Genomic DNA, 15,706 nt, shown 5'->3' with positions numbered 1-15,706 from the left:
ACGTCGCTTTAATGCCCTTGTAGACAGACTTTATTCTTTGGCTCCGGACTTTACTAACAGACTGGCCGTCCCTGGCATAGATGAGCCGATTTCCAGCCTAGTTTCCAGATCCCTTTTGCCAAGTGAAGGAGATTCTCATTTAAAGGACGCCACTGAGCGGAGACTGGACTTTGCCTTACGCAAGAATCATGAGGCCACCGCCTTCTCTATGCGTGCCTCTACATCAGCCTCTATTTTTTCCAGGGCAGCGATGATGTGGTTGGATGACCTCTTAGAGGATCCTAATCCAGATCCTGTTTCTCTGCAAAGATCACTGATAAAATTGCGCAAGACAGCTGCTTTTGTGGCTGATGCCACCCTTGATGCAAATCAGCTAGGAGCATGCGCTATGGCAGCTCAGGTTGTTGCCCGACGGACCCTCTGGCTTCGTCACTGGCAAGCTGACTCTACAGCCAGAGTTAATCTATCACGGGCACCTTATTCCGGCTCATTACTCTTCGTCAAGGAAGCCCTAAAGGCAGTGCTTGTTGACCCCAAGAATGCTCGAAAGCCTGTCTTGGCCACTGTCAGAAACGTTGAGCGCAGACCTTCAGATGTTTCGCCTCGTACCGCACGTCTCAGCCCTTTCGAGGAACGCGACCTGGGGGACGAGGCTGCGATTTCCCAACATATGATTTCCGCTCCTCCAGGGGAGTCTGGAACAGATGCTTCCCAGGCAGAGGTCAGTACCAGGGGCGCAGAAGGTCCTCAATGTCCTCATACGGGAGGGTCTCACCAGCGCAGACAGTACTAACGCACTACCGGTTGGGGGCAGACTGCTTCTGTTTGGAGAACATTGGCTGCATCTGACTCAGGTCTCCTGGATCAGAGAACTTTTTTGTTATGGATATGTACTTGAGTTTTGGGCAACACCCCCAGACAGATTTCATCCCTCCCCTTGTCCCAGGGCACCAGCCAGGCACTACATCATGCAAACAGCCATACATCAACTCTTGGACATAGCGACGATAGAGCCGGTCCCTACTACAGAGAGGTCAGAAGGGATATACTCCCTCCTATTTGGTGTGCCCAAATGAGATCTGTCATGGAGGGCGGTATTGGACCTCAAGTTCATTAACCGTTTTGTAAAGTATCGAAGGTTCAAAATGGAATCCCTCCACTCCATTACAGAAAGCCTGCACGAAGGAGACTTCCTGGCTTCTGTCGACCTAAAGGAAGCGTATCTCCATGTGCCTATTTGCATAGCCCACAGAAAATTCCTTTGGTTTGCCTTTGGCTCCCAGCATTTTCAATATCGAGCGATGCCGTTCGGTCTTTCATCTGCCCCGAGAGTATTTACCAAGGTGCTACTCATACTAGTGGCTTACCTTCGGATTCAAGGGGTTCATATCTACCCCTATCTGGACGATCTTCTAATACGGGTGAGTTCCAGGGAGCTGGCTCATCGCCATCTAACGCTCACGCTCCATGTCTTACAGGCCCACGGCTGGCTAGTCAACTTCGACAAAAGCCATCTCCAACCAGCCCAACGCCTACAGCATCTAGGGGCAATGTTGGACACCCTGCAGGCGACGGTGTTCCTGTCTCTAGACCGCATAACTACTATCATAAACAGGAGGCGATGCCTGATGCGGGATTGATGGAGCAGTATGTTATGGGCAAACTTCTTCAGGAATGGGAGAGGAGAAGGGAGGCCCAAAAGACGGAGCCAAAGGGAAGTAAGAAGACGTACTTCAAAGACACAGCAAACGGACTGAAAGCATGTTATTCCTGTGGTGCGAAAACACATTTGCAGAGAGACTGTGCAGCCAAACGGAGAGGACGAGGCTGGCAGCAATCAAGCGTGCAATTAGTGAGTGCAGAGACTCATAAATCTGAAAGCACTGAGTGGGTGCTGGATTTGGGGGCAACCCACTGTTTGGTAATGAACTTGAACTTATTTAACACTTCGAAATCTGTGACAGAAACTGTTGTTTTGGCGGATAGATCAAAACGGGACGTTTTGGGATGTGGAACAGTGAAATTATGTAAGCTGAAAACAATCATAACTGATGTATTATATGTGCCACAGTTAGAATATAATATATTGTCAGTTAAGAAGTTGAATGACATGGGTTACACTGTAACATTTGCAAATGGGAAGTGTACTGTACGAAAGGGTGAAGAGGTCTGTATGCAGGGGTGCCTGAAAGACGCTCTCTTTGTCATTCAAAGTAAACACGCAGGGTGTGCTACATTAAGTGCAAACAGACAGTCACATGAAAGCTGCATGCATCAATGGCACAGAAAGCTAGGACATGCTAATTATGAAACTATAACGAAAACTCCTAGTCATAGTGAGAATATGAACCTGAAGGAGTGTGGGCAAGTGTATGATTGTGATGCATGTAACAAAGCCAAAGCCATGGTAGCACCTATAAACAAGGAAGCAAAATGCACAACAGATGCACCATATCAGTTAATTCACATAGATTTGTCAGGACCATTGCAGACGTCGAAAGGAGGTGCAAAGTACTTTATGGTTCTAGTGGATGATTACACCAGGTATTGCACCATTTATCTGCTTAGGGGAACAGCGGAGGCAGAGAAGAAACTGCGCATGTTTATAAATAAAGTAGAGGTGCAACATGGTGTTACTATAAAGGGAATACGTTCTGATCAGGGGGGTGAATTCACAGGCAAAGCATTGCAAGAATACCTGGAGAGTAAAGGCACAGAGCAAAAGCCATTTCAGAACGGGACCGCGGAGAGAAAAAATAGGTCACTGCAAGAGGCTACGAGAGCCATGCTTAATGATTCAGAATTGACAAACGCTTTTGGGGGAAAATGCATCCTGTACGCTGCATATATTCAAAACAGGCTGTTGCATAGAGCCCTCGGTATGTCACCTTATGACAAGCTTACAGGAAAGAAGCCAAGGTTGACTCACATTGCACAATTTGGGGCGAAATGCTGGGTGCACGTACCTAAAGGAAAAAGGCAAGGGAAACTGGCCCCAAGGGCACAAAAGGGACATGTGCTTGGTTATCAAAACACGTATTACAGAGTGTGGGTGCCTGAGCAAAGGCAAGTAGTGCTTAGCAGAAGCATAAAGGTTCCAGGTCAGGAGTGGGAACAAAACAAAAGTGTTGAGTTGAATGGATCACAAAACGCACACGCAACACAGGAGGTGAAAGAAGATGAAATGCCTGGTACTAGTAGTGGCACAGAGGAAGTTGTGCCTACTCTACCATTAAGACGCTCTGAGAGAGCTAATTTAGGAAGGCCTCCAGATAGGTTTAAAGTGGGAAATGTCAAAGGCCAAGACTCATACACAGACAAAGAAACAGATGGTGATACTCTGTACATGACATGTATGAAACCTCATGTGTGTAAATAAAGGAAAACTGGAAATGTAAATGCTGAATGTGAAAATGAAAAATGCACTGTAATGGAAATAGATGCATTGTAATAAGGTTTATCAAATATGCAAATGAAATGTAACTGTCTTTATGGAGGTGGGGGCTGTTGACCACTCAGGAGAATAATGAAATGTGTGTTTCCACAAAGACAGTGAAAAACCAGCTGTTATAGGGTTAAACCAGCAGCAGAGAAGTGCCAAGGCCGAAATAGCAGATGTTGCTAGCAAGGGCACGGTTTGTGTATATAATGCTGGGGAAACCGAAGCAAAGTGTGGGGGTTGTGGTAGAAGTCAGAAGGAGCTGGATTTATGTGTAGTGCATAGTCTTGTGTCAGTAAAGACTCTTAAAACTTTCAACTGTCTGAGCCTGTTTGTTCTCTGGATATCCGAGTCAAGCCTGGGTACCTTGGGCCAGCAAACGCTAACATTCCGCAGCACGACACAGACAACAGGTGTTCCCGGGAGAATGGAAACTTCATCCGACCGTTTTCCATCTTCTCCAGTGTCGGTTCGGCGCCTTCTCAGTTGACCTATTTGCCTCCAGTCGCAATTGTCAGCTACCCAGGTACTTCGCTCGATACCTGGACACGACAACGGAAGCGGTGGATGCCCTGTCGCTACCGTGGCCGGAGGGCCTATTGTACGCCTTCCCTCCAGTACCACTGTTAGCCAGAACCTTGAGGAAGGTGCCGCGCAAGAGGGCCAAGCTGGTTCTGATAGCTCCATATTGGCCCCGTCGACCGTGGTTCTCGGATCTCCTTGCCATGTCGGTGTCAGACCCTTGGACACTCCTGGTCAGACCAGACCTCTTATCCCAGGGCCCAATATTGCATCAGGATCCCAATTGGCTCAAGCTAACAGCGTGGCTTTTGAACGGGGACATTTAAGGTCTGCTGGCCTGTCTGACGCTGTCATTGACATTATCCTGGCCTCGAGACGACCATCCACCACTCGTGTATATCAACATACTTGGGTGGCATTCTCCAGGTGGTGTCAGTCCCAGCACCTCGATCCTTCCCAGGCCACAATACAACTGGTGCTACAATACCTTCATAGGGGTCTCATGATGGGACTCAGACCCAACACCTTACGTCGACATGCGTCCACTCTGTCGTCCATTCTCTGTGTCCTCCACTGCTGCCCCTAATAATAATAATAATAATAATAATAATAATAATAATAAACTTTAATTTATAGGGCGCCTATCTAGCCAGTGGCCACTCTAGGTGGCATACAATAAAACATGATAAAATACAATAAACAATATAGCCAGTACAGTACAATGCAAAAATTACAGTATTTAGTAGATTGTTCATATTACAGTTCTAGAACTAGTTCACCTTGGAAGTCTCAAAGGTCGTAAAGGCCTGATGGAAAAGCCAAGTTTTCAGGCCCCGGCGAAATATATCTAGGGAAGGGGCATGTCGAAGATCCATTGGGAGGGAGTTCCAAATCGTGGGGGCTGCTACAGAAAAAGCCCTCTCTCGAGTCCTCACCAAACTAGCTACTTTAGTCGGTGGAACCGAGAGAAGGCCCTGAGTGGCAGATCTTGTAGGGCGGCACACTTTATGACGTTGGAGGCGCTCTTTCAGGTATACTGGGCTGAAACCGTATAGGGATTTAAAGGTTAATACCAACACCTTGAATTGAGCCTGGAAAATAACTGGAAGCCAGTGAAGATTGTATAACACTGGGGTAATATGATCATAACGGCGGCTATTCGTAAGTAAATGAGCCGCCGTGTTTTGTACCAGTTGTAATTTCCGGACTGTTTTCAAGGGTAACCCCATGTAGAGCGAATTGCAGTAGTCTAAACGAGAGGTGACCAGAGCATGTACTACGAGTGGGAGCTGGTGGACAGGAAGGTAGGGTTGCAGCCTTCGGATGAGACGCAATTGACCCCAAGCTGCCCGGCATACCGATGAAACCTGAGCCTCCATGGTCAGCCTGGAATCAAGGATCACCCCGAGGCTGCGGACCTGGTCCTTCAGGGGCAGTTTTACCCCATTAAACACCAGGTCAATATTTCCCAACCCTCCTTTGTCTCCCACGAGCAGTACCTCCGTTTTATCAGGATTCATCTTTAGCCTGTTTCTTCCCATCCATCCACTCACGGATTCCAGGCACTTGGACATGGTCTCCACAGCCAACTCTGGTGAGGACTTAAATGAGAGGTAGAGCTGAGTGTCATCCGCATATTGGTGGCACTGCAGCCCAAACCTCCTGATGATAGCTCCCAGCGGTTTTACATAAATGTTAAATAGCATGGGAGAAAGGATAGAGCCCTGTGGCACACCGCAGTTGAGGGGCCAAGGGTCTGAAACCTCATCTCCCAATGCCACCTGCTGGTGTCTATCGGAGAGAAAGGAACGGAACCAGTTTAATACTGTGCCTCCTATTCCCAATCCCTCCAGACGATCAAGTAAGATACCATGGTCGACAGTATCAAAAGCCGCTGAGAGATCAAGGAGGACCAGAAAGGTGAATTCTCCCCTATCTAGTGCCATTCTCATATCATCCACCAGAGCGACCAAGGCTGTTTCAGTTCCATGTCCAGTCCTGAAACCCGATTGGTATGGATCTAAATAATCTGTTTCATCCAAGTGCGCTGACAGCTGATTGGCCACCACTCGTTCAATGACCTTGCCCAAGAATGGTAAATTAGAAATTGGGCGAAAGTTGTTTAGATCTTGGGGATCCAAGGAGGGCTTTTTCAAGATGGGCTTTATAATTGCCTCCTTGAGGGCTAATGGCAATACACCCTCATTCAAGGATGCATTTACCACCGCCTTGATCCCCTCGCCCAATCTCTCTTTACAGCTCATCACGAGCCATGATGGGCATGGATCAAGGAAACAGGTGGTAGGTTTCACAGTTGACAACACCTTGTCCACATCCTCAGAAGGAAGAGGCCGAAACCGATCCCATTGGATCACATTATGACTGGTTCACTCTGGTCCACTGTCTGCATTCACGGTATGCGAAATCGAGCTTCTCAGATGTTCGATTTTATCAGCAAAGTGTTTTGCTAAATTGTCACAGGAGGCCTTTGAATATTCCAAGGGTTCCTGAGCAACTGGACCGACCAGGCTTCGGACCACTTGGAATAATCTCCTGGGACAGCACTCTGCTGATGCAATAGAGGCAGCAAAGTAATCTTTCTTTGTTGCCTTTATTGCCACATGATAGGCAGCTACTGCTGCTCTAACTTGTGTCCGGGCATCTTCGGAGCAGGACTTACGCCACCGGCGTTCTAGTCGTCTCACCTCCTGCCTCAGAACACGCAACCGTGGTGTGTACCATGGTGCTGTCTGGGATCTTTCCAGGGGGAGGGGATGTTTCGGGGCCACTCGGTCTAATGTTCCGGTGATCCTTGTATTCCACTCCATCACCAGGACATCGACTGAATGACCTCCAGCAAGTTCCAAATCCCCCAGCGCAGTCAGGAATCCTTCTGGATCCATCAGGCGCCTGGGGCGGACTATTCTAATAGGTCCTGTGCCTTTGCAGAGGGTGTGCGGCATCGAGAAGTCTACGTTTACCAAATAGTGGTCTGACCATGACACGGGTAAAAGTAATGGCCCCTAACTTCAGAGCACTTTTCTCCTCTCCCAGGACAAATACAAGGTCGAGAGCATGACCGGCTACATGGGTGGGCTCAGCATTACTAAGGTGCAGTTCCCAGGAAGTCATGGTTTCTAGGAAATCCCGAGGGGCTCCATTGAGAGTGGTCTTGGCGTGCACATTGAAGTCACCCACCACCAACAATTCTGGGGACATCATGCGCACACCCGAGACCACCTCTAGCACCTCGGCCAGGGATTCTGCCGTGCAGCGAGGCGGGCGGTACACAAGCAGGATCCCTAAACTGCCCTTCGGGCCCAACCTCCAGTACATGCAGTCAACAAACTTGGTCCCATGGAGAGGAGACCTGGCAAAGACCAAGGACTCCCAATAGATGACAGCCACTCCCCCTCCCCGCCTTCCTTCCCTCGGCTGATGTGCATAACGGAAACCCGGCGGGCACATCGCCTCTAGAATAGGTGCCGAGGCTTCGTCCAGCCAGGTCTCTGTTATACATGCCAGGTCTGCAGATTCATCCAAGATCATATCATGGATGCACGATGTTTTCTGTACCACAGACCTGGCATTACACAGCAGCAAATGAAGGTTGGTTGGAATCTTGCATCCCCCAGTTATCTTTGGGTTATGGGCAGACCTGGAACAAGGGATGGATATTATGCATCTATCCCTTGTTCCTCTATTCTGACATGGTCTGCCTCCAGAACCACTCCATCGTCTGCCGCCCAATGTTTGTATGCCTTGGCCCCCATCCCTTTTTGTCACATCCCCCCCAGATCTACACATGTCCCTATCCCCAGACGCCGTTGAATTGGATCAATTCTGAGATTGAATCCAGGTCTGGATCAAGATCCAGAACCTGTTCCCTATAAGTTCGTAGAGTACCACTGTCTCACGAAGTTAATTAATGTCAATTTATCTACTCCTCTAATCACTATAAACTATAAAGACTATAGTAACTGCTAAAAATATAGGATGGGAATTGGAATATTAAATGCCCATACCTATTTCCATGAACAATAGATATCCAATACAGATATCCAGTCCGAACTAATTCCTAGCCTTAAATAAATATAACAATAATGGCAGTAATGGTAGTATAACTATATCTCATCCATCTGAGTCTACGTATCCATTCATTCAATTGCATTCACTCATTCAATCATACATAGAATCCATTCATAACCACAGTCTATAATATAAAAGCAGCCAGCTGTAGAATCTTCTTCAGCTTGATCTTCAGTAACGCCTAGTTCTTATCAGACCACCAGCCAGTTCACAATAGAGATGTTAACGTCTTGGGGAGCCACGAACCGCAATGATGATCCGTGACAATCTTCGGCAATGGAAACAGCCACAGCACGTCTAACCCAACGAGAGCAGCAAGCCCACAGCCAGATAGTAAGTGTGCGAAGATCGCCAGCAACAGCCGCCACACTCCAGCAACCGGCAGATGGTAATAACGGCCGCCCCAGCAGCAACCCAGTAGCGGCCCACGACCGCACCAGGCAAGGCCGTGGCGCCCGGACACACAGCAGCGGCAATGGTGACCCAGTCCAAGCCAGCGACAGTCCAAAGCGCCACAAGCGGCAATCCAGGAGGGGCCAGGGCAGGCAGCGACACCCAAGCCCAGGCAGCAGTCCAGAAGGGGCGCAGCGCCAGCGACACCAGCAGCCCGACACACCCAGCGGCAGCGGTGACCCGAAGCCAGCAAGTGGCCCGGCGGCACAGCACAGCACCCGGACCCGGCGGCAACGGCCCCAGAGGCTGCAATAAGCAGCACTCGAGTCCGCGGCGCCAGAGGCCGCAAGGGAAAAGCAACTCAGCAGCTCGGCCGCGGTGAGACGGCCCCGGAGGCCACAACAGCAGCACTCGAGTCCGCAGCGCCAAGGCCGCAAGAAAAAACGCATCCAGCCCAAGCAGCGACAGCCAGCAGCAACCCACATACACCTACACCTACAAACGTTTTCTGAGGGGAACCACTGTACGCTCACCGGCTGTACCTCCACCGTTTTCCCTCATGGAGTTTGTCGAAGGTTCTACAGGCGTTACAACGCCCTCCGTTTGAGCCCCTCAGGACTGTGCCTTTACGTCTGTTGTCATTTAAGGTCCTGTTCCTCATCGCGATCACTTCTGCCAGACGAGTTTCGGAACTGGGCGCATTGTCTTCCGCCCGCCATCTCTGTGTCTTTCACAAGGACTGTGTTGTGCTGAAAACTGATCCTTCCTTCTGTTCCAAGGTCAATTCAGTTTTCCACTGTAACCAGGACATTGTTCTTCCTTCATTTTGTCTGAATCCTACCCATCCTCTAGAGAAGGCTTGGCATTCATTGGATGTTCAGAGGGCTCTCAAGACTTACCTGTCTAGGACCCAGGAGATACGACGAACTGAGTCTTTGTTTGTATCCTTTCATCCAAGGTCTATGGGGCATAAAGTAGCTAATTCCACCTTATCCCGCTGGTTGCGTGCATGTATTACCTTAGCTTATGAGTCCCTTAAGCTTCCAGTTCCAGCTAGTATAACAGCTCATTCCACTAGGTCAGCGGCCACTACGGCTGCTTTTGCTACCAACGCTCCTGTTGCTGATATTTGCAGAGCTGCTGTTTGGTCTACCCCACACTCGTTTATAAGGCATTACAAAATAGACCGTTATGCCTCTACCGATGCTTCTTTTGGCAGACGAGTGTTGCAACAGGTTCTTAATGATGATTAGGATGTGGGTGGTCCCTCCCTGTTATGGGCTGCTTTGGTACATCCCGCTTGATGGCATTCCTCCTATGGAAAATGGACCATTGGTCTCACCTGAAGGGTGATTTTTATAGGAGGAATGCCATCACGACCCTCCCAGTTGGAGGATACCTAGATATTTTTTGGGGTTTTTCATATATTCCTGTTACGCTATTATATTTTGATTTACTAGTGAAGTCAAGATTGATATTAAGATTATATCGCTATGTTAGAATCATTTTATTATGAATATTGCTGTTACGTTATGTCTTTGCTGGTAGGCCCGTCGGCCTTTTTCTCCTGCATTTTTAGATTTCCCTCTTTGGACTCGCTGCAAATGAACTGGAGAGTGGGAGGGGCCTGACGCCCCTAGTCTTGACTTCAAAAACATTCTTGCCTTCGGACGATAGGTGGAGCTATAACCCGCTTGATGGCATTCCTCCTATGAAAATCACCCTTCAGGTGAGACCAATGGTCCATTTTATATTGAAACCACCCTGGGACATTTGATGAAGCATGGGATAGAAATGGAAACAAGGTGATAGTTGTATAAGTAACCAGCACAGTGTAGGAATCTTCACCTTTGTCATGATATGAAAAATCTCTTTCCAAGTAATAATGATTTGTGTTAAATTCTGTTATAAGGTTGGTGGGTTTGTTTGTTTTGCAGATTGATAAGAAAATCATACATGGAGGTAGCATTGCTATATTTTTATTTAATTACAAACAAGGAGGAGTCTCCAACATCTGGCACACTAAAGGGAAGAACATTTAAACCAAGGGTATGCACTATTTTTTTTAAAATTAAGGGCATGCCCACACAACAGCTTTGGGTCTAAGCTACAAGTGCAGGAAACACTGCCTGAACTTGGCTATTTACAGTGCCCTAACCATGTCTAAGAAGTAAGTTCTGTTGAATTAAATGAGTCTTACTCCCAGGTAAGTGGGAGTAGGATTGAGCTTTAGTTTTTTAATGGCTTTGAGCATCACTTATTCCCACTGGACTGTGGCATGTTGACTCCTGCAATCCTCCATGTGGATCAGCTTGGCTGCCTTGTGGAGTTTATTGTTCAGATCTACTGAATCACCATATCCAAACCCCTGTGGATGCACTAACCCTTTGAAATGAGGAATTGGAGCTCTTTATTACTATAATGACTGTTGCCTGATTTTGTGTTAAATTGAGGCCCTAAGTATATAAAAAAAGAAAGACTATTTTAATTTCTAAATACTGAAGGGCCTCTTGGATCCTCAGCACTATACCATGAATTAAGTGGCTAAACATAATGAGTTCGGTTACCCTCTGTTTCAGCTTTAATTTCTGTAGCTATGCACAGAATTCAGAATTGTTTTTTCGTGGTATTTCAGAGGTTTTTACAGAAGGTTGGTGGTTTTAAGAATGTTGTGGGTGCTTTTCCATATTTGTTTTGTCATTTCCTGCTAAATTAAATTGGAACTTGTGTTAAATTTAGCCCGCCAGCAGACACCGTGTTAGCTCAGAGGAAATTACAGCCCTGGAAATGTACAGAGTGCAGGCCTGGATTGCAATACGAGCTGCTGCACAGGTTTGGACTTTTTTTTGTAATTTTACATATCTTTGTTTAATAAATATTCAGCTAGTCTCTTGAAGAAAAAAAATCAAACATTCCATAGTTTACATTTTAGGGAGACAAGAAAAATGGCATAATGGTGGCAGTACTTGATAATTTTCAGTTTATGAGAAATCTTCTGTACTTTCCACATTAGTCAATAACTTGTATAAATGAGAAACTGTCTTGGCTACAACTTGAGCAAAAGGAACAGTTAATTTCAATAATACAACCATTAACATTGTTTTCAAATTATAATTGGAAATGAGCGAGGGAACTTTAAATTTTCTCAGGTAGCTACTAGGACACCTCAGGTGGGTTGTCTACCTCCAGTCACTTGAAGGCAGGAAAAACATCACCATTGTAAGAGATCCTCTGAGCTGCCCCTCCCTCAGAGTGACAGTTGGTTTTTCATGCCTTGCTTGAAGTGGACCTGATATCACTGGTGCTCTTCTGGCTTATTTTAATCTGTTTTAGACTGTGTATGCTGAAGTCTTGGGAGTGTGGTTTTGGAAATACAAGTGGTTCTATTTGGAATATTTTTTCCCCCTCAGAGCATTAGTTTTCCCCCTTATAAATATTTCCTAGTCAATTCAACTAAGTTATCTACAGTCTTCCTGGTGCATACAAGACCTGGGCACACATACAGACACCAACAAAGTAACACTGTCCCTTTCTGAAGAATGAATAGACAAGATCAAAGCAGTGATGACCAATTTGTTGACCAAGTCATCTGAAGATGTGATGGTCTTAGTCAAGGTGCTAGGGATGCTTATATCAACCATTCAAGTTACGTTTTGGCAAGGTTCTATACCAGGCCTCTGCAGTGGATGTCCAGTCAACACATGCCCACATGTTGGACTATGACCTGGGAGACCAGGGTTTGAATCCTCACACAGCCATGAAGCTCACTGGGTGACATTGGGCCAGTCACTGCCTCTCAGCCTCAGAGGAAGGCAGTGATAAACCCCCTCTGAGTACTGCTTACCATGGAAACCCTATTCATAGGGTTGCCATAAGTCAGAATCGACTTCAAGGCAGGCCATTTCCATTTTCAATTGCACACTGATGTGGAAATGAGAGAACTGAACTTAAGACTGGTAAAATAAGAAACCAAAGTGGACAGATTCACCTATCCCCAATGGCTCCTCTACAGTATATGATTAATTTCTGGTAATGATATTTTAATCTTTAATCATTCAGTAGTAAGTTGGATGACAAATGTTCTTTCTATTAGTATAGAAAATGCTTACAGTAGGTGTTTGCCACAGTGCTTTAAGTCTCCACTGGGAAAATTTTACTAGAAGGGTTTTGTGTAAGTTGTCACTGCATTCTGGATATGCACAGGAATAAAATTTGTACTCTGAAAGTCAGGACTGGTTTTCAATAATAGTCATAGGGTATTTTAGATACTCCCAAACAATTCTGGATTTCCCATTGCTGATCTGGACATAAAGCTGTAGCTAAGCAATCTAGGGCAGCTCTTTCATAAAATGTGGGAGCAGCACTCTGTCCCACATCTTGGACAAAACCTTTAAAACAAATGTGGTTTATTACAGAGAAAAATCAGTCAGAAAAAGTATAAAACCAGCAAAATACAGAATTACTTATGGGGATACCTTTTTTGCCTTCCTGCTTGGCAAAACAGGGATTTTCAAGCAGGGTTCACAAAACAACACATTACCAAAGCTCTTTGTTTTGGGGCTATTCCAAAGAATCCAGAATGGCTCCAAGTATATGGCTTCTAGGCCTTGGAGGAGACCACTCATTTCTAGTTCAGAGTTTAGGGGTCCTGGATCTGTCTTTGTCACTGGAGGCCAGGTAGCTTCAGTGACTAGGAGTGTTTTTACCAGCTATGGTTGCTACACCAAATAGGAATGGGCTCTGTTTCTGCAATAATTGGATTTGCCATCGGATTAATTATTGTTTCTGATATTCTCTATCTTTGTGGAGAGAATTTTGAAGTAGCAACTCTCCACGCCTGGTTTCCGATTCATTCATCTTTTTTTCTGATTCTTTTTTTTTAATTCGCTTTGAAATCATCCAATAGTGTGAGTGATACTTTTATCAGTCTACTTTCTATGTGAGCTCTTCAAATGTGTATTCCCTTTCACTGATGTCAATGAAGTGTTGATTGTAACTGACAAACAGAAAGCAGCAGAGGGGAATGAGGTGTTGATTGTAAGCTGCTGGGGGGGAGATATTGACTTGATCTGCTCTACAAATGCACTTGATCATTAATGACCACTAGGGGGCCACACTTAAAAAGGGAATGTAAAAAAGGAGAGGATTCCATCCCTAATGCCAACTACGGCCATTCTTGGACAAGGATAGTCTGGCCATGCTGATTCATGCACAGTAACTTCAGTTGCAATACACTCTATGTCGGCTACCCTTGGGCCTGGTCTGGAGACTCCAGCTGGTGCAAAATGCTGCAGCTAGACTATTGATGGTGACAGACTATTGCCAGCACATAACTCCTGCTGTACTGGCAGCCCATATGTAACTGGGACAGGTTCAAGGTTCTTGTATTAATTTAAGGTCCTTAACAACTCGGGCCCAGGATACTTAAGGGATCACCTGATCCCTTATAACCCTGCCCAGTCATTGAAGTCTTCAGGGGAGTCACTGTTAGCGGTTTTCCATGGCTTGTATGCATGGTTCTTATCCACCAAGAGCCATGTGTTCAGTATTGTGGGCCCAATTCTATGGAACTCCCTTCCAGCTGAGGTGAGACAGGCCTCCCCCCTGTTGAACATCTGGTGCTTACTGAAGACTTATGCCAGCAGGCTTTTGAATTGAATTCTGATTTTATCTTTTCCACTCATTTTTAGTCATTCCATTGAGTCTTGTGTACGCTGCTTAGAGACAACTGTAAATACGTATTATTGTCAAAATAAAAAATAAATAAATAGTGCAGTCATCAGCTCAGATAACAATACACACACACCTCTACAAATCCCACATCTTTTAAAAACTTCAAAGACCCACTTTTATAACAGCACCATTTATTTCCATACTAGGAACAATTAGATATGGGTAAGGTATGAATTACATCATCTATTTATTTAGTTCAACAACTCATATACCGCTTAACACCTTAGTCCCTAAGCAGTATACAGTAAGATTAAAAAGATACAACAAAGATAGTATCAGTTAAAACTAACCATAAAATTTACAATCACTCAAGATAGTAGCAGGGGCATTCCTAAGAGGTTGACCCCTCCGCCACCATCTTGCGTGATGGCAGGCATGCGTGCGACTGTACTGTTGCAACAGGTAGGTGGGGCAGTGGGCTTATTTAAGCCCTGCACTGCCTGTATCAGGTGGGGTGTTTGGCCTTATGGCACTGTGGGCCTGGGCAGGTTGGTATACAAGGGCCTTGTCATGCCTGGCGCTAGCCCTGTTCATGGAGAAGAAACCCTACATTGGCACCATATGCAAAGAATATTTTCATGTCAAATCTAGTTTGGTTCTCTGTCTTCTTTCCCATATGTATTCCTTTGCCATCATCCAGCCTGCCCTGGGCCCGCAGGCTGTTTGTGCTGATGCGACAGGTAGGTGGGGCAGGCTGGCTTATTTAAGCCCTGTGCCACCTGTATCGGGGGGTGGGGGACCATGCTTTGGCTTGTGATCACTAGTCAAAAGGCTGCCCACTACAGTTTGACCTATTTCATCACAAAAATGTGGAGGTGGCTGAAATATGGATGATTCAAGCCAAATCGCCTTCTTTAGGAAAGGCCACAGAACAGTGCGTGAAGCTGATAAAATATTGCTCTTGGTCATAGTTCCTTATGTGTGAAAGTGAAAAGCTACTTTTGGGATTAGAACAGCAAAAGTAAAGTAGCGGCACTTAATCAGCGAATCTTATCAGGTTCATCATGTCAAATTCTGTATCGACTTTTGAAATCAAGTGTCCAGCGAATCTGTGCTAGTCATAAGTCTTATAAGTGTGAGAGGAAGAGTGGGAATGCGCTCCCTGGCCTTGCCCTCTTTCTTCTGTCATCATCACCACCTCCATAGCAGCAAGAGAGACAAAATCAGTAGTCATATAACTTTAACGGCCACTGGAAAACCCATTTAGCTAGGCATTGGAAGTCAGATAATGATGGGGCTAGATGGACTTCTCTGGGAAGGGCATTCCACAATGGAAAAGACCCTTCTGCTTACCTCTGCTCACTGTATTTCAGCCAGCAGAGGGACACATAGGAAGACTTCTGAGAGAAGTACATCTGAGAGGAGGTAGTCCAGAAGGTACTTGAGCCCCAAGTTTTTAAGGTCTTTAAAGGTTAGAACTAGCACCTTAAACTGAACCTTGAAACAGATAGGTTAAGGTAACCAGTATGGATTGAGCAACACTGGCTTCAATTTTAAAACCACTCCATTCAGTCTTTAACTTCCAACCTA

General features: G+C 46.0%; 1 protein-coding gene across 1 annotated transcript in view; it reads left to right on the top strand.

Annotated features, from left to right (window-relative positions):
• The window catches only part of CFAP54 (cilia and flagella associated protein 54), a 272,916-nt gene that overhangs the window by 238,093 nt on the left and 19,117 nt on the right, over window positions 1-15,706 (top strand). The window contains exons 61-62 of the mRNA XM_061582731.1: window positions 10,381-10,492; window positions 11,183-11,275. Coding sequence (XP_061438715.1) covers window positions 10,381-10,492; window positions 11,183-11,275 — 205 coding nt within the window. The remainder of the gene's footprint in view (window positions 1-10,380; window positions 10,493-11,182; window positions 11,276-15,706) is intronic.

Source organism: Rhineura floridana, chromosome 8, assembly GCF_030035675.1.
Source record: "Rhineura floridana isolate rRhiFlo1 chromosome 8, rRhiFlo1.hap2, whole genome shotgun sequence".
In the NCBI taxonomy this organism is placed as follows: Eukaryota; Metazoa; Chordata; class Lepidosauria; order Squamata; family Rhineuridae; genus Rhineura; species Rhineura floridana.
Note: the sequence above shows the minus strand (reverse complement) of the source record. Positions and strands in the feature narration are given on the sequence as shown.